The 27,308-nt window shown below is 43.3% G+C and overlaps 1 protein-coding gene across 7 annotated transcripts in view; it reads right to left on the reverse strand.

Annotated features, from left to right (window-relative positions):
* Positions 1 to 10,705: 10,705 nt before the first annotated feature.
* Positions 10,706 to 27,308, reverse strand: part of Gng2 (guanine nucleotide binding protein (G protein), gamma 2) — a 105,268-nt gene continuing 88,665 nt past the window's right edge. For 6 of the 7 annotated variants that reach the window (NM_001285908.1, NM_001038637.1, NM_001285909.1 and 3 more), the window contains one exon: positions 10,707 to 14,083. In NM_001285908.1, coding sequence (NP_001272837.1) covers positions 13,955 to 14,083 — 129 coding nt within the window. In that variant the 3' untranslated portion in view covers positions 10,707 to 13,954. Of the gene's footprint in view, positions 14,084 to 27,308 lie in introns of all 7 variants that reach the window. The other variant, XM_030247652.1, reaches the window with a different exon arrangement.

Raw genomic sequence — 27,308 nt, forward strand, 5'->3', positions numbered from 1 at the left:
GGATGTGCTTGGGGTGTAGCATGCCCTCTGGTGTCCTGGTACAGAACTAAGGGAGGAGAGAAGATGCTGTTTGAGGCACTGATTGAGGCAATGGAGGTTTTTGTACAAGTGACTCAACTTTTCTAGCTTGTATATCACACTGAAAGGGAATATTACCCATTGGGGCTCTGTGAAGGAGTACAGATACGTTAGAAACTTTCACCCTGGCAAAGTACCTGACAGAAACAGCGGAAAACAGGAAGGACCTATTTCTGCTCATGGTTGCAGAAAATTGAGCCCACAGTATGCTAGGTTGGTTCTGTGGCCAGCTAGTGGAAGCATGTTCAGGCAGTTTCTTGCTTCTTGGTGGACAGGAAGCAGAAAGTCAGTCTAGGCAGAAACAGGTATAGCCTTCAAAGACAGTCTCTCAGTGACCTACTTCCCAGGCCCGCCAAAGTTTCCACAGCCTTCCAAAATGGTGTTACTAATTAGGGACCAACTGTTCAACCATGAGCCTGTTGGGGTATTTCATATTAAAATCTTCAAGTAGGCACTTAATCCATGCTAATATTTAGTATCAAGAGTTAGAGGGAAAACCCCCAAAATGCCCGTGTATAAGAACCAAGATAGGAGCTATGGATTAGAATGGAACAAGAAGATCTTAAGATAAAATGTATACCAGCCCCTCTGCCTTACCTCTGGTTTATAACTGGAGGGGAAATCCTAGGTTTTAGTACAAAACGGGCTAGGCAAGAGTGCCTAACCTTTTGATGGTGACACCCCAAAGTCAATTATAAACATCACACAGAACTATGCAGTCTGGTTACAGATAAACGAGTAAACCATAAAAGCCCTTATAAGGCTTAAAGTGAGTTTATCATTTCGTCATTTTGTGTTGAGCCTTATCCGTCACTCTCCTTGGCTGCATGTGACCCATGGGGCCATGGGCAGTACACACATGGCTCCCAGACTGATTAGCTCTTATTGGAGGAACTCTATACCTTGCTTGCCCTTAAGCTCTTTGCTAGCTTCTGACGTAGGCCACTGATAACAAGGTGAAATGGTTCTTACTTGAGCTGTACAACTGAATTCTGCCTGAAGAAGCTCGCCTAGTTGTGTCCCCTTTATGAACAAAGCCAGTTTTGCTTCCCTTTGCAGATTCATCAGTATTCCAAATCTATAAATGTCTCTGCCTCTGACTTCCATTTTTGAGCTCATTATGACATCTGCTTAATTTACTTATTAATAATGAGTTAAACAAAATCTTTGATATGTGTTCTTTCAACTCTTATGTCAGCCATGATTTTGTTGTTGTTGTTGTTGTTTTGCACAGAAAATTATCCCTTAATTTCCTGCTTAATTATGAACTTGAAATCAGAGATGTTTTCCAAGAAAGCCTTTAACAGCATCCTAGAAGACAGTCCAACACATTACCCCTTTCTCTCTTAATCATCTTCTCTTCTAGCTGGGCCTAATGGTGCATGCCTTTAATCCCAGCACTCAGGCCAGTTCAGGCCAGCCAGGTCTACATAATGAGTTCTAGCTCAGCCAGTGCTATATAGTAAGATCCTGTGTCTTAGTTTGGGTTTTATTGCTGTGAAGAGACACCATGACCATGAAAACTCTTATAAAGGAGAACACTTCATTGGGCCTGGCTTACAGTTTCAGGTTATGAGTCCATTATCATCATGGTGGGAAACATGGCAGCATCCAGGCAGACAAGGTGCTAAGTGGAACTTAGAGTTCAACATCTTGACCCATAGGATACAGAAGAAGACTGTGTGCCACAATAGGCATGGCTTGAGTATAGGAGACTTCAAAAGCCCTCCCCAGCAGTGACATACTTTCTCCTACAATGTGACACCTACTCCAACAAGGCCACACCTCCTAATAGTGCCACTCCCTATTCCTAGCATTCAAACACACAAGTCTCTGGGAACCATACCTATTCAAACCACCATATTTCACTCCCTGATCCCCATTGGCTTGTAGCTACAACATAATGCAAATTGCATTTAGTCCAACTTCAAAAGTGCCCATAGTCTATCACAGTTTCAACAATGTTTAAAAGTCCAAAGTTCTAAGTCTCTTTTGAGATTCATTCATCTCTTAACTGTAATCCCCTATAAAATCAAAATTAAAAAAAACCAGATCACATACGTCAAACATATAATGGCACAGGTTATACATCACCGTTCCAGCTGTAGGGAAAGGGACACAGTGAGGAAACACTGGACAAAGGCAAGACTAAACACCGGCTGGGCAAACTCCCAACTCTGCATCTCCATGGCTGATGTCAAAGTGCTCTTCAGATCTCCAACTCCTTTCAGCTTTGTTGCCTAAAACACTTCTTTCTCCTTCCTGGTTCCACTCCCTGTGAGCAGCTTTCCTTGGCAGGTTTCCCACAGCTCTGGCATCTCTAACCTCCTGGGGTCTCCAAGGCAATCCAGGCTTCACCTTCACAGCTTCACTCCATACAGGGATAACTCTGCCACATGCCTGGCCTTGGTGACTCTCCTTAGTTTCAGAAGGAGATTCCATAACCCCTTTCTTCTATCCTTGACTCTCAAGCAAGAACCACATGGCTGAAGCTGCCAAATTCTGCTACATGCTGGGGCTGGAACATAGCCATTTCATTCAGTTACATCTTCAACAAAATATCACAAGAATGATCTCTAGGCAACATTCTAAAACCTCTGAAACATCTTGAGCCAGGCCCCCACAGTTCAAGTCACCCTCGGCACCACTTTCTTCCATGTTTCTACTAGTATGGCCTGTTAAGCAGGGCTTAAAATATTGCACTGCTTTCCAAGTCCAAAATCTCAAAATCCACATGCCTCCAAACAAAGGCAGGGCCAGGCCTATCACAGCAATACCCTAGTTCCTGGTCCTGACTTCTGTCTTGGGGTTTTATTACTGTGAAGTGACACCATCTTATAAAGGAAACCCTTTAATTGGGGCTGGCTTACAGGGTCAGAGGTTTAGTCCATTATCATCATGGCAGGAACCATGGTAGCATCCAGGAAGACATGGTGCTGGAGAAGGAGCTGAGGGTTCTACATCTTCATCTTCAGGATGCAGATGGGGACTCTGTGCCAGACTGGGCATAGCTTGAGCATAGAAGACCTCAAAGCCTGTAGTCTCCCCTCCTCCAGCCTGAAACCTGCTTGCTCAGGGGTGGAGCTTCCTGCTCATTCGTTCTGCCTCGCCCACTGCTGGAACCTGCCGCTTTGCTGTTCAGAGCCACACACGTGCTCACCTTTCTACTGGACCAGAGATTATTCAGTGGGAATCGGGTCCCCTCCCCCTTCCTTCATAACTAGTGTCGCAACAATAAAATTTGAGCTTTGATCAGAATGAATTTGTCTTAGCTCTGTTCCTTCTTTCGCCCCGTCTAGATTCCTCTCTTACAGCTCGAGTAGCCATATCAGTCGAATCGTTCACGTTGTGAGCTGCTGGCAACAAAAGCCCACCTCCATAGGGACACACTTCCTCCAACAAAGCCACACCTACTGTAACAAGGCCACACCTCCTAAAAGTGCCACTCCTTGAGGGCCAAGCCTTAAAACACATCAGTCTTTGGAGGCCATACGTATTCAAACCATCACATTCTGTGTTTTTGTTTTTTGTTTTTTGTTTTTTGTTTTAATATTTTTATTAGGTATTTTCCTCATTTACATTTCCAATGCTATCCCAAAAGTCCCCCATACCCTCCCCTCCCCTCCACTCCCCTACCCACCCACTCCCACTTTTTGGCCCTGGCATTCCCCTGTACTGGGGCTTATAAAGTTTGCATGACCAATGGGCCTCTCTTTCCAGTGATGGTCGACTAGGCCATCTTTTGATACATATGCAGCTAGAGTCAAGAGCTCCGGGGTACTGGTTAGTTCATAATGTTGTTCCACCTATAGGGTTGCAGATCCCTTTAGCTCCTTGGGTACTTTCTCTAGCTCCTCCATTGGGGGCCCTGTGATCCATCCAATAGGGTTTTTGTTTTTTAAATCTTCTCTTTCTACTGACCTCTGCTTGTGGCCCTTCCTCTCAACAGTTCAAGTACTTTGAATGTTGTTTAAATTTTCATCCACAAAAGAGAGCTAGATGAGAAGACATTCCCCGAATAGCAAGCTGCTTTCCTAAAAAGCTTCTTTCATATTTTAAATTACTGTCCACCAGTAATCTCCTCCAATGATTAAGACTTTAGCTTATGTGAGTTGTACCTGTCACCACTCACCAAATTAGAGACTAAACCAATATATTTTAAACTATATTATTTACCAGACAAGGTGACTCACACCTGTAATGCTAACCCTTAGCTGAAGTGAGTGGATAGCCATGAATGTGAAGACAGTCTTAGCTACATAGTGGGCTACAAGGTGAGACTTAAAAATGTACAAACAGCCGGGCGGTGGTGGTGCACGCCTTTAATCCCAGCACTCGGGAGGCAGAGGCAGAAGCAGGCAGATTTCTGAGTTCGAGGCCAGCCTGGTCTACAGAGTGAGTTCCGGGACAGCCAGGGCTATACAGAGAAACCCTGTCTCGAAAAACCAAAAAAAAAAAAAAAAAAAAAAAAAAAATGTACAAACAACTTAACATAAATTATGTGTGTTAATTCATTGAAAATAACAGCTGCAAATCATTTCATGTTGGCATGTTTTTTATGAAAAATTGCATTTTCTAGGACAAAGCTACATTAAGAGGATGGACCTCATTCGTAATTTTTGCAGGTCTTTTTGATGTGTGCTTTATTAGAAGGAAGCTAGAGTCTCATATTGAGCCCCACATTCAGTCTTTTGTGGCATCACTATCCTGTAGCTTTTGAAACTTCTCACTCTGTGAGGTGATGACAAGAAAAGCAATACTCCAGGATTGCTACTAACTCAGCCTCCACTTTGGAGATCTCCTGGAAGGGCTGTGGGGACCCAATGAACTCCTGGAGCACTCCGTGAGAACAGCCATTATAAAATAAACACAAATCACCTACAGTTGGGGCCAGTGACATTTTGGTGGTGGGATGTGCTGGTCCACTGTGCTAGTTCCCATCTGAGAATGCTGGTTTGCGTTCACAGGCCTTCTGGGACAGCTTTCCCTTGCATGTGCGCATGTGGAGGGCTGCACGCATGTGCAGCAGCAGCTGTTGATCTGTGATTCAGATCCAAGCTTGTGTGGGCTTTCGTGCATGTGTTCTTAGCATTTGGACCGAAAGGGGATGGGGATTGGGTCTCAAGTGAGCACCCATGTTCTATCTTTCTCTGAGGATTACCACTACATGGGTAAGGATACTGGCTGGTCTTGCTTTTCTTCCTAAACTTTGCTCAAATCATGGCAGGAGGGGAAAAGGCCTCAGAAGTCTCCATTGCCACTGGGATGTCTCTGTTTCTGACCCACTGACAGTTCCTGGGCTTAGTTAACAGCATCTGTTAGAACAGCAGTTGGAAAAGGAAGAATTCTTTCTCCCCTCCTGAAAGTCTTGAAGAAATAATCACACCTTGGACCATCCTTGGTGTAATAGATATTGATTCTCCTTGTACAGGCTCTGTGATGCCAAGAAATATTCTCTGGGCAAGGTAAACCTGACAGCTTCAGCTGACACTGCCTAGGCCCCACATCAGCCCAGTGAAGAAGGGGTTAAATCCTGACTTACAACACTGAAGTCTTCATGCCAGTGAGGTAATCAAGAGGCTTGATGTTCACAAACTGGGTATCTTATAACAACGCAGTCAGAACTCCCCTTAAAACCCTCCCCTTTTGCGCTTGCATCCCAATTTACACTCCAGGACATTAATTAAGAACAAAGTCTTTGAAATCAAGATGAACCTACATAAGCACTGCTCATCTGCTATTTGGGAGAATGCCAATCTTTTGAAACCTCACATTCTTTATCTACAAAAACAGGATGAATTTGTTTGGGTTCTTGCTAGGTCAAGGCCTGGGTCAGTGGGTTGACCGTAGAGAGCTTAGTGGGAGGAAGTGCTGAGAATGACCACAGCAGGCAAAAATGTAATAAGAGGAAAGGAGAAATGGGGCTAGAGGATGCTCTCAGTCATCAGGAACACTATTCTCCTTCAGAGGTCGCAGGTTCGATTCCCAACACCTATGTTAGACAGCTCACAACTGTCTGTAAATCCAGTTCCAGGGTATTCAACACCCTAAAGGGGCCTCTAGGAACATCTGCATATATACATTACATACATCTTAACATAATACATATATACATACATCCTTAAAATAGATATAAATTTTAGCAGCTTTAATGAGAAAAGGAGGCAGATTGAAGGAGTTGGTTACTATTGGAGATGACTGGGATAGGCCAGTTAGGAACTCTCAGGTCAACTGTAGAAACTGCACCCAGAAAGATCCCTTTGGAGGGTGGAGCATCAGATATTGTCCCAGACTCTTCCTCCCTCATTGACTGAGAGCTGTCTCGGGGAGGAGGGAGGGAGCCAGAGGAGGGGTAAAGGGGACAGGGAGGGCACCAGTTTCCTCTGGGAAGCCATAGCCTGCTGAGCTGCTTCTGAAGTCAGAAGTGGGTCACGAATGTGTTAGGAGGCACGAAAGGTATCTGCTTCCGGAGACAGATGATGCTCTTTGAATTACTGTGGGAATTGACTGGCATATTATATACAAAATACTGGGCCTCAAGCCTGATGCTCAGTTAAGTGCTTAATGCATTACTGCGATTGCTGTTGTCATGGCTACTATCATTGTACTTTACTAAGTGACAGGCAGGTGACAATACATGGCTTAGAGATTTCCAGGAATGACATAATCTGCAGCCTATACGGCTTGCCATGACCTCTGGCCAAGTAGGCCAATTGTGGATTATTACAGTATAGTTGTTCCTTAGGGGACATCTATAACACCTAACCTCATGTTAATGCTAGGTAAAGAGTCACTATACTGTATTATTTAGGGAGTAAGGACAAGGAAGAAAATCATGATATGTTCAATAAAGATGAAGATTATTTTCTAAGTAGTTTCCACCTATGAATGAATATTAATTTTATCTTCTTATTTTTAAATACATTGTCAAATTTTGAGTACAGGGATAAAGTATGTTCAGTCAGTTGTTTGGGGCTGGAAAGCAAACTACAGAATAGCATATGGCAAGACTCTCTGCTTTGACAGAAATATTCTGTATCTGTGCCATTCACTATAGTAGTGCTGGCTGAGTGTGGCTATTGGGTACTTAACATGTGACTAGCTTATGTAAGGAGCTGAAAATTTAATATTACTAAAATCTAGTTAATTTATAGCTAACTTTGAATAGTCACAGATAGGCGGAATTCAGGGCAATTAGCCAGTGATCTCAGTGACAGACAAGGAGGCCCTTTCTCAGGCCTAAGCTATGTAGTGTCTCTGGGCACTGAAGCTGCAGAAGGCCTCAGGCCCTTAAGTATTATTGCTGAAGTCTAGGACTGACAGAATGCCCAGGCCATGGCATGGGAGCCTGGATCTCACACACACAGGTCAGGAGAGGAGGCCAAGACCTCCTCTCTGTTTTAGACCATTGTTCTGTGCGGAGAACTTCATTCTCAGCAGCCTTAAGGATGGAGAAGGAGTAAAGGGAAGTTTCCACAAGGGGTGTTCCCGACTGCTGAAAGAGAGACAAGGTTCTCATGGTAGGCTGTTAACGTCAACATCACTCCCTGGTCCAGAATCCACCTCTGCTGTCCTCCAGCTCCCCGTGCTCCTGGTAACTGGCAATTGACTGTTATTTTCTCGGTTAACCCACAGGCTCCATGCTGTTGACTCTGACACAGCACCTCAAATACTGCAAAATACCAGTTGTTTGGAGGTGAAGAGTAAAGTCAAAGGCAGCATGGACTTCCCACTGCCTTCCAAAGAGGAGCAAGATGAAGTTGCCTAAAAGAGTTGTTTTATATCAGTTCTTTTTCCCATCACAGGTCATGGTACTCCTGATGGGGGTAGCCCATAAGCAAAGGGCTTAGGAGGCTGAGAGGCACAGGGCAGTGAAAGGGAGGAGAACCCTGGTGAACCAGGAAGATCGGCAAGGCAGGACCAGAAGCTCTAGAGTTGAAGAAGGATGTGTGTGGCTGATGGAGTACCTTGAAGAAGAGCATCATGGGATTCTACACCTGGCCATATCAGTCTGTCCGGCAAGAAGTTCTATTTCCTTGGGATGCCTGTTCTGCCCATGTGACCATAATATCTCTACCCCAAGCCTAGCTTGTGAGGCAATGGTCCAGAGACAATGCCAGGCATTGCCTTTTTTCTGTAATTGCTGGCTGGTGAGAGCTGACAGTATCCTGATGCTGCAAAGGGAAACACAGAGGTGGACAGGGCATATAAAGAACTCAACCGTGCACGGGAAGCCAGCTGGGTGTACAGTGGATCTGCTTCCGGGCTCCTTTTAGGCAGTTGTGACAATCCTGCCACCTGTAACTGAAGGAGTCTGATTACAGACCACTTGGATGCCATTGCAGAGAGTGGGAGGATGTAGCTGAGCAGTGGTGGCACAGGCCTTTAATCCCAGCACTTGGAGGCAGAGGCAGGAGAATTTCTGAGTTCAAGGCCGACCTGGTCTACAGAGTGAGTTCCAGGACAGCCAGGGCTACACAGAGAAACCTTGTCTAAGAAAGAAAGAAAGAAAGAGAGAGAGAGAGAGAGAGAGAGAGAGAGAGAGAGAGAGAGAGAGAGAGGAAAAAAGAAAAGAGAGTAGGAGGGTGATCATAGCAGTGGGTGTGGTAGAAATTTGGACACAAGTCACTCAGGGTGTGAGCTAGGGAGTATGGCTAGAGAGGAAAATGTGAAGGAAGCTGAAGCCTAGTGTCTGCCTTCAAGGGTTGCTAGCAAGTAGTGGCCACAGTCCTTTGCCAACACTTCCTTCATGACACTCGTTTCATCTGTTTTCTTTTGTTTGATTTGGACACTTTTCTTTCTTCCTTCCTTCCTTTCTTTCTTTCTTTCTTTCTCTCTCTCTCTCTCTCTCTCTCTCTCTCTCTCTCTCTCTCTCTCTCTCTCTTTCTTTCTTTCTTTCTTTCTTTCTTTCTTACTTTTCTTTTCAAGACAAGGTTTCTCTCTGTAGCCCTGGTTGTTCAGGAACTCACTCTGTACCTGTACACCAGATTGGCCTCGAACTCCTAGCTCTACCTGCCTCTGCCTCTGCTTTCTGAGTGGGCCACCGTACTGGGTTCTGTTTGGCCACTCAGTAAGACAATGAATTTAGTAGTCTTCTGTCAGTTTAGAGGTCTTGGCTGAGAACCCGGGGCCTCATTCTAATTCTTCAGCTCATGCAGTGGGATGACAGTGAGCTCCAAATGTGCTTGCGGTCACCAGACACCATCAACCTGTAACTGAGGGTAGCGATGCACTTCTCCAGCTCCAGTGGGAGTTCTCTCTGAGGAAGGGCCGGGAACCCAAGGGCCCCTTCATTGGAATCAATTCTGCCTAACTCTCCTGATTCTAAATAGAAGAGAATGTAGATTTGGGGCAGAACCAGAGGGAAAGGGATTTCCCTTGGCAAATTATTTGCAATTTGTGGATTGGAGCTGACCCAGCTCTAATTCCCTCTGTCACCGTGAGTGCTGTCTAAAATGTGACTGGCTTATTAAAGAAGGAGAGCTGGAGAAGATCCTCCCAGAGGACCCAAATGACACAGGGACAGAGCCAAAGCCCACCAGCATCCTCCTGACAGGGGCTCAGGCCAGGAGCCAGCTGGAGCCTCACCTGCCCTTCTGTGTTTATTCCTATGATGTTTGCAATCAGAGCCTTTCTTTAGCATTAGGGAAAGCAAACTGTGCTAGAGAAAGAACGATAGTCAGGTAGCAGGCAGCAGGCAGCATGCAAGGGGATGTATGTTGTTAAGTCAATGTCAGAGAATATGAGTTCATGTGTGTGGTGGGGAGGGGCAGGTCTCCTTTTAAAATGCATCTCAGGTGACTCTGAGGCCGGAGGTCACCATCTGAGATACAGTGATGGACTTGGAGCAGTAAGGCACAAACTCCACCATGTGGCTCCTTCACCCGTGGGTTAGAGATGCCGCTGATGCTGACACAGTCCTAAGGGCAATGTGAGAGGCAGTCAGAAGGCTTTCTTAGCTGTGATAGACCTATAACCCCACTTACTGGGGGTGGGGGTGGGGGTTGGGGGGGGTGGGGGGGCAGTGTTGAGGCAAGAGGATTACAAGTGTGAGCACGGCCTGGGTTATAGACTGAGTTCAGGGTCAGTCTGAGCAATAAGGCAAGATCCTGTTCGAGTTTTTTTAAAGCAGAGGAAGAGCTAAGCATCTAGCTCACTGAACTTTCTCGGCATTTATGCAACCATAGGTTCAATTCCCATCCTGAGGGGAGAAGCCTTTGTTGACTGAATCTAGAATCTGAGGGCTCTGTCTTCTCTAGTATAGTTGTAAAATCACAGACAGAGAATAACACACTCTGAGTGGGGTGGGGGTGGGGTGGCATTATTGTGCAGCTACAGCAAGTTAAAATCTCCTTACATCTCTCTCTCTCTCTCTCTCTCTCCTAGCCTGCAGGACTCTGAAGACCCTCCCTCCAGTATTTCTCCATTCCCAAGGGCTGTACATGAGGCACAGTGACGAAGGGAGAGGACTCCTACACAGCACCAGATAAATCTGCTATGAACAGACTCCTAAAGAAAATAATTTTCTCTGTTTTCCCGACATTTTATATTTCCAGGTCCCTCTTAAATCAATACTCATGTGGGAGGTGGTCCACAGGTCTTTGCAATGAAAGTGACCCCGTAGGAAATGAATCTGAAAATTCCATTTATTAAAACAAATACACCGTTCATGTGGGGTAAAGATGCGCACATCACATTCAGGTTTTCCTGCTTTAACATTTCTAAGCTGGGTGTGGTGGCTCATGCCTTTATTCTCGAGTCAGAGACAGGGGAATCTCTGAGTTCGAGGCCAGCCTGGTCTACAGAACAAGTTCCAGGACAGCCAGAGCCACATAGTAAGACCCTGTCTTGAAAAAACAAAAAACCAACACAAAACAAAAAAACCCAACTAAACAACCAAACAAAAAAACCCAAAAAGGAAAAACCCCACCAAAACACAAGACCCCCCATTTTCTGTTTTCCCCTCTTTAAAGACACATTCCACAGATCTTATACAGGAAAAGTGTTAAGCTCTGAACAATTGTACAATTGTTGGGCTGTGAGACAGTAATATACATATAATTCGCCATTTGCAGGAGCAGCTAGAAATAAACACCAAGGGGAAAAAAACATAAAAAAACACACTAAAGGTCACCAGCTTGATTTTCTCAAAACTCACCGTGTGAATACAAGGATATGGGAAAAAGTATGATACGTCTTCTTAAATCCAATGATTTAAATTATATTTTACCTTCGAATGTAAAAACATTTAAAATCGGAGTTGATTATTAAAAATGGTTCAGGTATTTTAATAGACACTGCATTATAAGTATGACATTAATTATTAATTCCATGGCAGATTGTAATTGTTATACAGGTATATAGAAATGAGGGCCTTAAACAGTTAAACTGAAGTTTCCTATTAGTTACCCTAAGGTAAAATTATGCTGGTGACAATGATGGTTCACGTTGAAAAGAATTAAGCTCTTTGGAGATCCAAGTAAACAAACCTTTTTCCCTTTAATAAATACAAACATCAAGAAGTCAAATCTGATTCCAGCTATAGCTCCATACTGAAGGATATGAAATTGTAAAAAAGATGTTTTCCTGAAATTTCTATGTGGAAGAGGATTGAGTTTCCTGCCTTTTTATTCTATAAGCATGCTCACAAGTCATTTGCAAATTCTGAATTTTTAATTGTTAGGCCTGTATAAGGGGCGCCCTAAAGATTGTGTTTCCACTGGAATTGCTTCAGAGATCTCAATTTACACAGAAGTCCAGAATCCTCCTCGAGTACCCCACCCCCAACCAGCACAGAGTGCCCCAGTCACAGCTGTTGACACGTGAACACAGATTCATGTCAGCTCACTTTGAATGTGTGATACTTTCAGCTGATCCCTCAGTATTGATAATTGAATTACAGTGCAGTTCTCTAAAGACTGACAGTGGTTCTTTTTGTCTGTTTTGTTTTGTTTCTACCATTAAATCTTCATGAGCGTCCCGCAAACTATAACAAACTCCTGAGGACAGAAGTTTCTGCCGGAACAGAAGTTTTCGGCTACAGAATTGCATTTGTACATTAATAATCATTCCGGTACCCTCTTCTCTCCCACCCCAGGTCTGAACTTTAATTGGACATAGTTAACTCCTTTAGCTGAAAGCCCATAAAAGAGTTAAGAGAAATATCTTACCATCTATTTGTAAAATGTGTCCTTGCCATAGGAAGTCTTTTTCCCTTCTCTTTCCTTTAAAAGTACCACCAACTTTTAAACCATGAGGAAGAGAATGGTAAGAGGAGAAAAGAAATTTTACTTGGATTTAGTGGTCTTTTAGGATCTGAAAACAAAAAGAATCGTAAGAGGCTCTCTTTGACTGGGTAGATGACAAAATGTCTGAAGGCAGCCGAGGCCTTCTGTTACTGATGGAGGAGACAACTGTCATGAAAAAAAAAACTCACTCTCAATGTCTTACTGTGGGAGGAGAGCTCTAGCCAAAGGAAGCTGTAAATAGAGTGGTGAGGCTCTGACGAACGGGGTGGAGGGCAAAGCAGGGAATGCTTTGAAATTTTGGGGGAATGAGCTGGAAGGAGAGCCAACTGCAAGGGTTGGTCGGAGCACAATTCAGGGACTTTGTCTCTCAAACGAGCATTCTGAGGCTGGCTACCTCCCTTAGAGCTGTGGCTTTATTTCTTCTGATGCTTGAGCTAAAGAGGGCCATGGTTGTCTAGCTATGAACATGGAACATGTTCTTTTACATATGCTTTCGACTGTTCCTGGGACGTGGGAACGAGATGCTATTCTGACAGTGCTTTTCCAAGTCATCGTGGATCCCTGCCTGGTCTCCAGTTGGGGGCGTGGGGGGAACTGTGCTGCCCTGGATCCTGGGTAAGTCCAAATGCTGCGGACTGGGGAAACCTGTCAAGAGATACTTCTACCACAGTTCACTAGGAGGTATTTCAGGCATGGCTAAGGCGCTGAAGTGATCCCAATTTTCAAAATACAGAGGATTTTTTTTTTCCTCCCTGGCCTCTTTTTCTCTCACTTCTCTTCTTAGCTTTACAGCTGAACAACGAAACTTCTGAATGGATGCGATGTAGGGACATGTTCATGCAATAGTACTCACAAACTATCACAGATATGGAAGCACCAGTCACAACACGTGGTTCACTTTAACTCGTAGAATCAAAACTGTCATATACAAATATTAAGAATAGTGGTAAGAGAACACAGAGAGCCGGAATTGTGTGGTGTGTGTGTGTGCGTGCATGTGTGTGTGTGTACATGTATGTATTTCTTTCTATTTTCTTGTTATTCTCATGAAGAAATCCCATGGGGAACACTTTTCTAAACATCTCAGGGTTCATTCCTGCTTGGAGTTGAGACTAACACACAAACCCAGTCTTATCCTCTCAGCCCTCTAAAAGAGAAGAAAGGGAAGGAAAAGAAAAAGGCACAAAAGACTAAACGTGGAAACCATTAAACTGGATTGTGGCTACATGGGGCGACAGCTTATCAGAGGGTATTTGAAAGACAATTCTCATTACCAGAATGTCAGCCATATCTCAGCTCAGGACACCGGCTTTAATGTTTATTTTGTTTATAAATATGAAGCAGAAATGTCTTAGAGGGACAGCAGAAAAGAAGTGATTACCATTCTCATTTTTTATACATTTCCCTCCTCCAGGCCGGTCTGCAGGGTCAGATCTCTAAAGTTGGGACACGGAATCAGCTTTCATTCTCATAAGGGGACATTTCTTTAAACATGCACAGCCCGGAGTGTCCAGGATGGTTCTCCTTCCTCTCTTTAAATGCTGTGGACGAGAAAGGCGCCCACTTTGCTAGGAACTCTACATGTATGTCCCAGGAGCCCCAACACTCTTCAGCCTCCTCTCAGAGACTTAAAGGATGGCGCAGAAGAACTTCTTCTCCCGAAAGGGGTTTTCTGAGGCTGGGACTGGGGTCAGCAGAGGGTCTTCCTTGGCATGTGCCTCACAGTAGGCCATCAAGTCAGCAGCTGCCTTGGACACCTGCAAGGGAAGGCAGAAACATCTGAGAGGATAGACAGGCACGGACCCAAACACCACCACTCAGCCACTCGGGACCCCAACGTTGGGCCCCACCACCTTGGAGCTCATCAGGCTAAGCCAGAGGACCTAAGTGAAGGACTGCGTCCCACCTGCATAAGCTCTGCTTCCAGATGTGTAGACAGGGTTGTCAGTAAAACTGAGCTGACAGAGCTGTTGCTAGCAGGTGGGGATCCAGGAGCAAAGCACTCAGGGCCTCAAACAAAAGAGCCACTTAACTCAGGAATCACGCAAAAGCCAACTCTCTCCTTATACTTTTGTACCATGATACCTCAGGGGCTGCACCTGAGTCCCAGCACTGGTGACTGGTGACAGGATTATACAAGTAAGATAACCCAGGTGTGATGGTTTGTATATCCTTGGACCAGGGAGTGGCACCATGTGAAGGTATGGCCTGTTGGAATAGGTGTGACCTGGTTGGAATGGGTGTGTCACTGTGGGTGTGGGTATAAGATCCTCACCCTAGTTACCTAGAAGTCAGTCTTCCACTAGCAGCCTTTGGATGAAGACATAGAACTCTCAGCTCCTCCTGCGCCATGCCTACCTGGATACTGCCATGCTCCCACCTTGATGATAATGGACTGAACCTCTGAACCTGTAAGCCAGCCCCAATTAATTTTTTTTTTAATAAGACTTGCCTTGGTCATGGTGTCTGTTCACAGCAGTAAAACCCTAACAAGGACACCAAGAAAGACATCCAATCCCACATAAAGGATACTCTTTACATAGGATAGCCACTGCTTTCTTTTTTCCTTTCTTTCTTCCTTCCTTCCTTCCTTTCTTTCTTCCTTCCTTCCTTCCTTCCTTTCTTTCTTTCTTTCTTTCTTTCTTTCTTTCTTTCTTTCTTTCTTTCTTTCTTTCTTTCTTTCTTTCTTTCTTTCTTTCTCCCTTCCTTCCTTCCTTCCTCTCTCTCTCTCTCTCTCTCTCTCTCTCTCTTTCTTTTATTAGATATTTTCTTTATGTATATTTCAAATGTTATCCTCTTTCCTGGTTTCTCCTCCAAAACCTCCTATCCCCTCCCCCCCCCCTCCCTGCTCACCAACCCACCCACTCCCACTTCCTGGCCCTGGCATTCCCCTACACTGGGGCATAGAGCCTTCACAGGACCAAGGGCCTCTCCTCCCATTGATGACCAACCAGGCCATCCTCTGCTACATATGCAGCTGGAGCCATGAGTGCCTCCATGTGTTTTCTTTGGTTGGTGGTTTAGTCCCTGAGACTAAACTGAATCCAAGAACCAATCATTAAGATCATTCATCATTATCAAGTAGACTTCATCCCAGGGATGCAGGGATGGCTCAGTATATGAAAATTCATCAACATAATCCACTATATAAACAAACTCAAAGAACAAAACCATATGATCACCTCATTTGATGCTGAGAAAGCATTTGACAAAATCTAACACCCCTTCATGATAAAAGTCTTGGAAAGATCAGGAATTCAAGACCCATACCTAAACATAATAAAAGCAATCTACAGCAAACCAGTAGCCAACATCAAAGTAAATGGAGAGAAGCTGGAAGCAATCCCACTAAAATCAGGGACTAGACTACTTTCTCCCTACCTATTCAATATAGTACTTGAAGTCATAGCCAGAGCAATTTGACAACAAAAGGAGATCAAAGCGCGATACAAATTGGAAAGGAAGAAGTCAAAATATCACTATTGCAGGTGATATAATAGAATACTTAAGTGAACCCAAAAATCCCACCAGAGAACTCCTAAACCTGATAAACAATTTCAGCAAAGTAGCTGGATATAAAATTAACTCAAATAAATCAGTGGCCTTCCTCTACACAAACAGGCTGAGAAAGAAACTAGGGAAACAACATCTTTCACAATAGTCACAAATAATATAAATGCCTACAGCCAGGCATATCAACACACATACACACGTACATGCACGCACGCTCATATCATGTAGTATAGAACACAGACACTACAGTAGCACCATGTGACTCCATCAAGAAGGCTCCCATTACAGAGGCTTCCCTGCTTTGGGAGATGAGACGACTCGCCGCACATTACCAGCTCCTTGTGAGAAGTTGCCATTGGTGTTTTCCTCTGCAGTTGTTGCATGTTTTCGTTATTTGAGGAGCTAAGTTTACTATTTATCTATTTATTTATTATTTGGCTTTTTGAGACAGGGTTTCTCTGTATAGCCCTGGCTGTCCTGGAACTCACTCTGTAGACCAGGCTGGCCTCAAACTCAGAAATCCACCTGCCTCTGCCTCCCAAGTGCTGGGATTAAAGGCATGTGCCACCACGCCCGGCACTAAATTTAATTTTGAGAGATAAGCTGACATCTGTTGATGAGGTAGGCAATCCCCCAGAAGAATGCCATTTAGAATCAGAAACATGAAATCAGTTATTGTATTCTTATATGACATGGTAGGCTTGTACCAAAGACCCTTGCTTATGAAAATACTACCACAGTAGAGTGTGAAAGTATCTCATGGTGACTACTGCAATTATAAGCTTCTCTAAGACTTAGGCAGATTATACTATAACTAAAAATATGCCATGTTCCTCACTACAGGTAGTTTCCACATACCACACAGTGATGTCAGACTAGCTTAGATCACAAGTGATTTGTTCTGGCTAATGAGACGTGAGCAGAATTGATACTAATTACTTTGGGGCAGAAGAATCAATGCATGACTTGCCAGGCACTCTTCCCTCTTCCTCTCTCTCCATTTGAACTAATAATTAGGACCTCCCTGCCTAATTCACAAGTTTCCATGAATTGGTCCTTGCCTGAGGATCAAGTGGGTTTAGATTCCCATCACTCACAGCTACACCAGGTTTATGAGTAACAGGTTGCTCTCTTTGTTGTTCAAATCAGTTTGTCTTTGTGTTAGGGCGTGGTCTACTCCGTGTGACCTCCTACTAACTTGCTTACACCTACAAACACCCTATTACTAAACAAAGCCCATTCTAACGTGAATGTTAGACATGTCCATCAAGCATCTTTTTCTTCCTATCTCTGTGACAATGCATCAGTAAAAATCATCAGACGAAAGCTTTGGATCTGCAGATTCCAGGGGCTTGGGAGCTTGCTCACAGGCAGGCAGCCACATATGTGGCAGAAGAACTTGGACACTTGCTGAGGTTTTGCCATTAAGCTGCAGCTGCCTGCATGCAAACTACTCAAATGTCTGGCTAGTTCCACCAAAGGTGGAAACTAACTCTTCATGCATCTTTCCTAAACTTGATGATGACAAAATAAAACGAAATGGACTGTTCTAGCCATGGATCCCCCAAATGAGGGCAAAGGTCAGACTTTGAGGAGAAATTGCAACCATTTTTTCCGATGACTTTTACTTATTTGAGTAATAGGCATAAATGCCTTAAACAGGAGTGTAACTGCTAAGTAGCAGAGACTTTAAACAGCACTACCGAACTCACACTTGCTAGGAAGAGAGCTGGTACCAGCCACACCTACTCATCCACGACGCTCTCACGAAACACATGGCATGAAATTCCTGAAGCACTCTTTACTTGAGATTTTATTTTCAGTTTATGTGTATGAGTGTCTGACTGTGTGCATGTCTGTGCACTCCATGTGTGCAGAGCTCCAGGAGGTGAGAAGAGGGCACTGGGTCCCCTGGGACTGGGACGTGTTGGGAGCTGCCACATGGGTGCTGGGAACCAAACCCTGGTCTTCTGGAAGAGCATCGAGTGCTCTTCACCACCAAGTCATTTCTGGAGTCCTCAAACTGCTTTTTACGACACAGAATATACTAGAGTAGGAAAAATTAATAACATGTAACTGACTGTAATTTATATTTGAACAAATGATTCCGAGTGATTTCCTTTTCAAAATACATTTTGTTTCCTCACAAGACTGTAGTCTCTTGTAGATGAGGACCCAACACAACATCAGAATCTTACTAACAGCTGGAATAGTTGATGGTATTTGGGATCTTTGATATGTGTTCAAACTACTTTATGTTGTAGTTAATCTGTAGAATAGTCGTATGGGTCTGTAAGTTATTAAAACCCTCATGCTTTGTTTGGCTGCTTTTTGAGACAGGATCTTCCTATGCTGCCCTGACCCTGGCTATGTAGCTCAGGCTGATGTGAAACTCTGGATTCTCCTGTCTCTTGGGCACTGGGCTTCCAGATGTGTGCCATCATGTCCAGCACTGTCCTCAAAGTGGGCATGTGGATTCTAGGTTTCACTGAGGAAGTGCTTGGTTTAGGTATCAGCTCAGAAGCAGTCAAATGTGAATGTTCATGTGCCTAATTTCATCTCTACATAGATTGTCACACGTGTCCCTTACCTTGCAGTAAATTATGTGATGTTCTGCCTAGATCTCATGCTTTGGGGTTATCCTTTCTAACACTATGAACACAATTTCTTTCATATTCATAGGCCTAGATCCATGAAGATTCTCTCTGAACCTTAGAACAGTCCAGAAATATCCTACGCTTAGATCCCTGCTGTCATCTCCATTCAGCTTCATAGTCTGAAGTAGCCGCTTAGATAAAAGTGTTTAACTGGGTTTACCAGTGGGCCGGAGGATAGAATTTAAAGAGTGGTCTATGAAATTTGATGATAAAAATCATTCCTTTATTTTCACTAGCCTCAAAAGGAAATTTATCATCTCCTTTCACTATAAACATGAGCTGTACAGGAGAGTGAGTCAGTCAATAGAATCAGATATTTTCACTCATATTACACTCATCTTCATTTCTCAACATTATGCTAATATTTAACCCACTTCATGGCTATAGGTATGGTATTAGACACTGTAAAAAAAGGAACATATCTATAACCATAATGTATACTATATAGGTTTTGAAAATATTTATTAGAGATGTGCTATTATCTAAAATAGCTTATAAAACTATGCTGATAACCTGTATTTCAACATAAGTCATTTCTACTGTAATGTAAAAGCATCATTCTGAGAAAGGGACCAAAAACTTCAGCAGACAGCCAGTTGGGTCCAGGACACCAAAATGTGAAAGGAAGCTGGATGACTCCCTTGCTTTTGACACTGTCACAAATCCTGCCACCATATTGTGACTACAACGGTAGTTTAAAAGTTCACATTGGCTTATGTACTTCCCCATTCTTGCCCATGATACCTTGTGGAAACAAAACCATAATATATTAACCTATGGGTCCTGAATGTTTAGAGCCCACCCCTCTCCACTTTCATATCCGGACACTTCTCCTTTAATTTTGAAAGCCCCAGAGTCCTCTCTGCCTTGCAGATGTGTATATATGATTCTGGTGAGCATCCTTCCACACATCCTCTGCAGCCGGTCCTGTTTTTCCTCCAGAAATCTGACTCCTGATAGGGCACTCACTGATCTTCCTCCAAACAAGCTTTCTTTATCCTTTTCTGTCCAAGTGGGACACTCTTCTCACGCACAGAAGCCACATCCCTCCCCACTGTGATTATCCTTCTGAGCCTGTTCATTGGTTGCTTACTATTTTCTAACCCTTCAGCACTATGCTGTGTGTGTGTGGGGGGGGGCGGGGGGGGAGGGAACAGTATCTGTCTTACTCATCATTGTGGTATCAGTGCTGACGCATGGAAGAGGTCAACGCTAAAGAAGTTCTCAAAGGAACCTTAGAGAACAGGTATTTTATTCAACTAATAGTGGTGTATTCTTACAAATTCCTGTGGGGCAAGAAGAGGGCATTGAATTCCTTGGAACTAGAGTTACAGGCAACTTCACAGTGTCTACTGTTCATAAAATATTGCCAATAGCAAATAAGCAAAGAGGGTTTAAGTATAGGGAAGAGATAAACTAATTGGAACAAAAAGATTTCTGACTGACTGGTGTGGTCCATACAGTTTGTGGATAGGGATTTTTCCAAAGAAGCTATTACAAATATTCTCTATATCATCAAGAAAACACAGAAGAAAAGAAAATATGATCAAGAGAGATACGAAGGATGTGCAAGGCATCTTTTGTGGAGAAGGGGAGGTGTGGAGTGGAAACTCAGTTCCATGCAGGGGAAAGGGATGAAGGGAGATGGGGGAGGTTATAAATGTGGAGATGAAAAAAATGATACTAACCCTACAGTATAGAATAGGACTTGGTGGTTTGGGTATAAATGTGTGGTTATAAATTCACACACATACAGACATAGTTAAAAAAAAAAGACATGAAGTGTGTGAATATATGTGTGTGTATATATGTGAACATGTACATGCATTTTCTAGCTCTGTTCAGGGAGAGGACCTGTGAGCAATGACCATATTGCACAGCCAGATCTTGGTTCTTAAATACCATTCTCTAAGGAACCAGGGCTCCCTGGAGGAAAGGATGACTCCAGGGCTGAGAAAGAAATAAGAGGAGAACCTGCTTTTACTCCAAACTAGGCAAATGCTCAAAGGAATGAGGGATTCACACCCAAAGGACAGAGTAACCAGCTTTTAGCCTGTGCTAATTTAAGATCAAAATAACAGATGACAGGAGCTGGAGAGAGAAATGGTCGAGTGGTTAAAAGCATGGCTGTTCTTCCTGCAGACCTGGGTTCAATTCCCAGAACCCACAGTGCTGCTTATAGAGGATCTGGTACCCTCTCTGCCCTCCATGAGTGCCAGTACAGAAATACATGCAGGCAAAATACCTGTACATGTAAAATAAATAATAAATTAACCAGGATTATAAACTATTGATTAAGTGGGGACACCTGAGTCCATAGCAACATAATTAAATATATTAAGAACAAACAAACAAACCAGGATGTTTTATGAGGAAGAAAAGAGTGTCACACAATCTTGAGCTACCTTTCCCAAATTTCAAGATACCGAAGAACTGCAAAGGGAAAAAGAATTACTTCTCATGGAGAAACTGTGAGGATGCCACCTTAGTCAATAGTCAAAGTTAATGTCACTAGTAAGTGGCAGCTCAAAATCAAGTCCCACTTGGAGGGGGGCAACAAAGAAACACTCTATGTGGTCAAGGATTTCTAACTAGAATTTAATCAGAACAAAATATCAGATAAGGGGGACAGCAAAACGTTCAGTGGGTAAATATCTTTGTTGCCATGCCTCACGACCTGAGTTTGATCCGCAAGGACCACATAGTGAAGGAAAGAAATGTCAGATGAGCCCAAACTGAGTGACCTTGCATAAAATAAATGGACCACAATCTTAAAAGTGTGTCAAGGTCTCGAGAGAAGCTGTGTCACACAGGACAGCTAAGTGCAAGACAGGATTTTCAATCAGGTCCTTTTGCTAAAGAAATTATGATTGGGGTCATTTTTCATATTTAAATGGAGTCTCACTATTAGAATGGAAATGTGTACCACTATTGACTCTGACTATTACACTATAACCATGGAGAAGAATGTCCTGAGTAGCAGGAAATAGACATTAAAGCATTTGAAGGTGGAAGGCCAAGCTCTTGTCACTGTACTTGTGACTTGTCAACTGACATGTTTCCAGGACAGAAATAACTTTACAGAAGAAAGAATGTCATCATTTAAAAAAACACATTTTTAGATTTATGGATGTGTGTGTGTGTGTATGTGTGTGTGCCACATGAGTGTGGATACCCAAAGGGACCAAGACAAGGTGCCAAATTCCCAGAGCTGGAGTCACCGGTAGCTGTGGGTTGCTTGACCTGGGTGCTGGGAACTGAGCTCTGATCCTCTGTAAGAGCAGCAAGTGCTCTTAGTGCTAAAGCCAAGGCATCGCTTAGCCCCTGCTTTGTTTGTAAAGTGGGTTCTTATTGGTCTGGAGCTCTTCTGTTAGCCAGGGTGGCTGACCAGTAAGCTCCAAGGATCTGCCTGGCTCCTGTGTGCTAGAATCACAAGTGCACACCGTCACATCTGGGGTGAGGCTCAAACCCAGGTCTTCAAGCTTGGGTGGCAAGAACTTCAGTAACTGAACTTTCTCGTTCTCTACTCTGACAGTAGCATTGAACTTCCCAGACTGATAACTGCTGAAATCCAGGTCACGGCTCACCTCACCAAACTCAAAGCAAGGAGTGAGGAGAGGGAGACTCTAGACAGCCACTGGACTACAACCATCGGCTCTGAAATAATGAGAAACTATTGTAAGCAGACAGATGCCTTGATGTCTCTGAGAACTTGCAAAAGAGACAGCTGTCTATGAAGGTAGAAGCCAGACCGCCTGTCAAGCTGACATGGAATGAAGAGCTACAACTCCATCTTCATTACATCCTGACATTGAGCTCCATCTTCAAATTGATGCCTCAGAATCCATAGGAGCCATCAAGCAAAGAAATACACCCTGACAGGTTGTCATGGCCTCCGCCCATGTGAAGTTGCCTGTGCACTAAAGGTTATCAGTCATGATGTCACGTCCTCAGCTAGTTTGCCTGCATTAATGCAGTTACCCAGGGCTGCTTCAGTCTTTTGTGTAGTTGATATTACAAGCTTACACCACCAGGCTTAGTTAACAGTCGTGTGTGTGTGTGTGTGTGTGTGTGTGTGTGTGTGTATGTATGTAAGGAAGACCCTGCTTTCACTGATAACTGGGCTATTTGAAAAATTTAATTTCTCAGGATTTAAAACTTCTAAACTTTTGTAAAAGGTACAAATTGAGAATCTCAAAATATTGGACCACCTTGCTTTAAATTTTTTTAAATGAAAAATGGAATGTGTGTGTGTGTGTGTGTGTGTGTGTGTATGGCTAAGACACAAGTCAAAACACAAAATTCATTTATATTTCACACCTCATGAATATAGCCTGAAATTAATGATTTACAGGATTTTTAATGAGCTTATGCTTTTACTATGACCCTTCAATTGAGGTCAAGTGTGGAAGTTTCTCCTGGTGGCACTGTCTTGGTGCTTAGCAAGTTTTGGATTTGGAAATGTTTTAGGCTTTCGAATTTAGATGCTTAGTGTATGGTGCTTCCCCAGTGGCAATGTAAAATGCATAGGGATAAGTATATACGTGGTGCTGGACCAATAGTTACTGAGTTCTTAAATATTTAATCAGCCTTCCTCAAATAGAAGTTTCTCACTCATCTCAATGCAGACCAGAATTTAATTGAAAAGCTTTTGCTTCATTTCCAGCAAGTACAATAAATTAAAGCTGGCCATACTTGAATGTCTATAAGGCTGTTGTATGTTTTACTGATTTTATCATCTATGAAAATATTCTGAATTGACCCACAAGGAGGAGTTTACCTTATTCTTCCTAATAAAATTGAACATACACTTTGAAGAAGGGACCTTAAAGCTTTTAATTCAAATGCTGGAAAAAATATTTACAAAGCCCTAAACCGAGGCTATGTGTCCATTCCCTAGCACTATGCATATCTAACTAGCTCACTTCTTAGATGTCTCTCTGTCTCTTTGACTCTGTCTCTCTCTCTATGTGTGTCGCTGTCTCTGTCTATCCTTCTCTCTTTCTGTCTCTCTGTCTCTGTCTCCTGCCTCCCCTCCCCAGCCTCCGGATCTTGCTATGCAGCTCAGGCTCCCCTCAAACCTGTTTTAAACTAGTTCATTTCTCAGTACAGCATTCTCTGAAGTTCATTTCCTATGTGGTAAGGGTCTATCATCAGAAAGATGATAGAAATTAGAAATGTTCAGACTTGACTCCCTAATTAATGTATTCTTCAATTATTAAAATCATCCTGTCATTTATAATTTTCGAATTGTTTTAAAAGGTACACTGCAAATGGTGTTTACTTATAATCACACCATCCCACAACATCTGACTTAGACCCACCTCTCCTACTGTCACACCATCACACACCATCTGACTTAGACCCACCTCTCCTACTGTCACACCATAGCACACCATCTGACTTAGACCCACCTCTCCTACTGTCACACCATAGCACACCATCTGACTTAGACCCACTCTCCTACTCCTTTTCATCTGGCATTTGAATTCTCTCTGATTACTGCAGTTTTATTTAGCTAATTACATTCATACTTAGAATTTTCAAAGAATCACAAAGGACACAAAAACTGTCTTTGACCTAAAGGACCATGTAGTCTGTTCGGATAAGTTTAATTAATAAAAGTTACTTAGCAAATTTGGTAGGAATACAAAAAGATTAATAAACAGATGAAGGGTTAAGCTAACCTTTAATGAGGAAATATAATTTACATGGGCAAAAAAGGGGTGTGGAATGGAGTGGGATGTTCCCAGTGAGGAGCCCAGAATGACCAGGTAAGTAGGAATTTACACAACACATTACTAGAGCAAGAAGGAGAATCCGTTGAAAAGGTATACTAGAAATATTTGAGAGAAATAAGCAATCTTGAAATTGTTATGGGGGTCAATTTATGAGTCTAACCATTTAAGAACCAATCAGTTTCTTCATGTTCCTGGCCTTGGATTTTTCCCCCTCTTACCTCTAGATTCCTGATTGTAACATTAAGAGTGGCCACTTTCAAAGATCACCCTAGTTTACAACAGTTCCTGGCTCCTTTTTTATTCTTAATTCCTAGAAATCAGGATTTTATGCTGCAGCTTGATTTTGATCACAGGTGATTAAAGTTAGAGATGTCTTATTCTTCCTAACCAGAGATGTCAGACTAAGGCGGTGAAACTGGAAAAAACATGGCCAAGTCTTCCTGTTACCTTGGGAGCTGAGGGTGGCCATCTGGTATCTGTCATATGCACCAATCAGCTGAGAAATTCACTCTTCCCAGGAAATACAAATGGCAGGAGAAGCAATGGCTCATCGTGGAAGCCTCCCAGTTCCCAGTGGCTCCAGTCATCCCTTTAATTGCTGACCCTTCAACTGCATTTCTGCCCCTGTATTCTATGATACCTTGTGTCTTGTATAAATAATCCCCTCTTTCTGCTTAAGTTAGTTTGCTTTGGGTTTCTGTTTGATACCCGAAGAGTCCTAATATGGTAATAACAAGATACTTCCTGAAACCCTGCTGTCCTCTACTTCTGTATGTGTCCCCCACCTGCATTCTAAGGATAGATAAGCTTTCCCTTATTTCTCTATTAGGCTTTGTATATTCCCTGCTTTAGAAATCTGAGCATCACCATTCACAATCCCTCTCTATGCCTTTGCTTTGACTCCCTGGCTTTTACTCCCTATCCTTGAAGGAAATGCTAACAAGGAAACAGAGAACACCTGGGAAGGTCATTTATATATGCCTGGGCTTATGAACAGATATGGGCTCCATTAGTCTGAATCTCCCAGGACATACGATACAAAGGTTAAAAAAAACAAGAAAGGTTTCAAACTAAAAAGTGTTATTCAGGTCCAACAGAACAGGCTGGGTTACTCTGGGGGCCACCTGATGGGTAAGACACCTCTTGCTTATGGGATCTTTGGGAGTTCCAGTGGTAGCTGCACCCTAGTCCTCTTACCAAGGGTCCTCCTCAGGTCACCTTAGCTACAGCTGGTTCTTCAAGATGCACATAAAGCTATTGTTTGATGAGGTAACATCTATAAATGGAAAATTAAAAGCCTAGCATTGTCCAAAAAGTCCCCTCTTAACCAGGCAGTGGTGGCACACCTTTAATCCCAGCACTCAGGAGACAGAGGCAGGTGGGTCTCTGTGAATTCAAGGTCAGCCTGGTCTACAGAGCAAGTTTCAGGACAGTCATCGATACACAGAAAAACCCTGCCTAGAAAGCCAAAAACAAACAAGCAAACAAAAGTCCCCTCTTGCTGCTGGAAGGCTCAGGCCTAAAAAAATAAGTGAAGCAGTTAGAAATCTCAGAGCCCTTGAAGGATCCCTGAACCAGCTAGCTGAGAACGGTGTCAATATAGTCACAGTGTTACCCAACAGAGAAACTAAAAATAATTTGTCATTTCACCACAGAATGCCTGGCTGGCTGTGTGGTACAGAACAAATGCCAGAGTACAGGCTGCTGCTGTATTTCCATCAACAGAAGGTCTGATGACATCAAGAAGGACTCAGAGATGCGACTGCGAAGTTCACTCGGGTAGTGGCCACTCCGTGCATGGTTCATTGGGCTAAGCCTTGCATGTGCTCCCCACACCCCCCATCTCTCAGAAGCTATTTATTCATGTCTCTTCAAAGAACACTCAGGGGTTAGCTTTGACATCTTTGGAAACTATCCTTCCTGGATATTTTTGCTTATTCTGATAGCAGGTCGTATCGTCCATGTCTACCCCTCACATAACTGAGGGCATGAATCCTATCTGTTCATTTCCAAATCTAATGAGTGCCAGCAACATAGAAAATCTAAAATATGTATTAGACAAATAGATGAACAAATGAACAGATGAAAAACATCTGAACGTCACAGGGAAGGTCCTGGAACGCTTCTTTGAGAACCTATTGATTGGCCTGAGTCCTTAGGGAGTCCGTGCTCCCTCATGGAGTGCTCCCTCATGGATTGCCTCTCAAGGAGTGCCATTTTCATTAGTAAATCAAGAGTGGAAAGGGAGAAATGGAGGATGTTCAAGGCACTTGAGTCTCCTTTCGAGGGAATCAAAGGTAGTTGATATGACATTGTGGGCAAAAGGAAGGACATGAAGCTGAAGAGATGTGCAAGGGAACTCCATGGATTCCATGAACATTTGAGATTTGTTATTTAATGAATGGGGATCTATGGAATAATTAAGTTCTCTGTGGGAAAGGAACACAATGAAATTTTCTCCTGGAAAGTTTTCTTGGCAGGAGTGTGACAGGTGACTGACAGCTGACAGATGCAAGCTGAACTGGACTGCAGGGACCAAGCAGGAACCATTGCAGTCAAGGATGCAGGCATGGAAAAAATGACCTGGTGGAAGAGGGCATTTCAGCATGTGCTCCTTCAGGACCAGTGTCTAGTGATTGTGAAGAGTGGTGGGTATGCCAGTTACAGCAGAGCTTCATAAAACAAAACTCCTGTTTCTCAGGATGATGATTGGTGGAGAGCCTTGGTCCCTCATAAAGGAAATGAGTGTCTCTCTCTGATACAGCAGTCCCTGGGCCACCTCCCTTCTCCTAGAGGTTAAAATGCTCACCAGTCTCTGTATTTTTTTTTCCAGTAAAGGAATGAAAAAGAAGAAGCAATGAAGGAGAAGGAGCCAGAGAGTGACAGAGGAAGAAAACACACAGGAAGGAGTCCTTGTCTCACTCACAAGCTAGGAAAAATAAACACCGCAGAAAACAGAGAGGGACGATGGTGTGGCCCACCTCCAGGAGTCATAGTTTACAAAGGAAAATGCCCTGGCTATTTGCCTAGCTTCTTTATGAAGGTAGATTAGCGCTCTCTTCACTATCCAG

Source organism: Mus musculus, chromosome 14 (genome assembly GCF_000001635.26).
Source record: "Mus musculus strain C57BL/6J chromosome 14, GRCm38.p6 C57BL/6J".
NCBI classification, from domain to species: domain Eukaryota; kingdom Metazoa; phylum Chordata; class Mammalia; order Rodentia; family Muridae; genus Mus; species Mus musculus.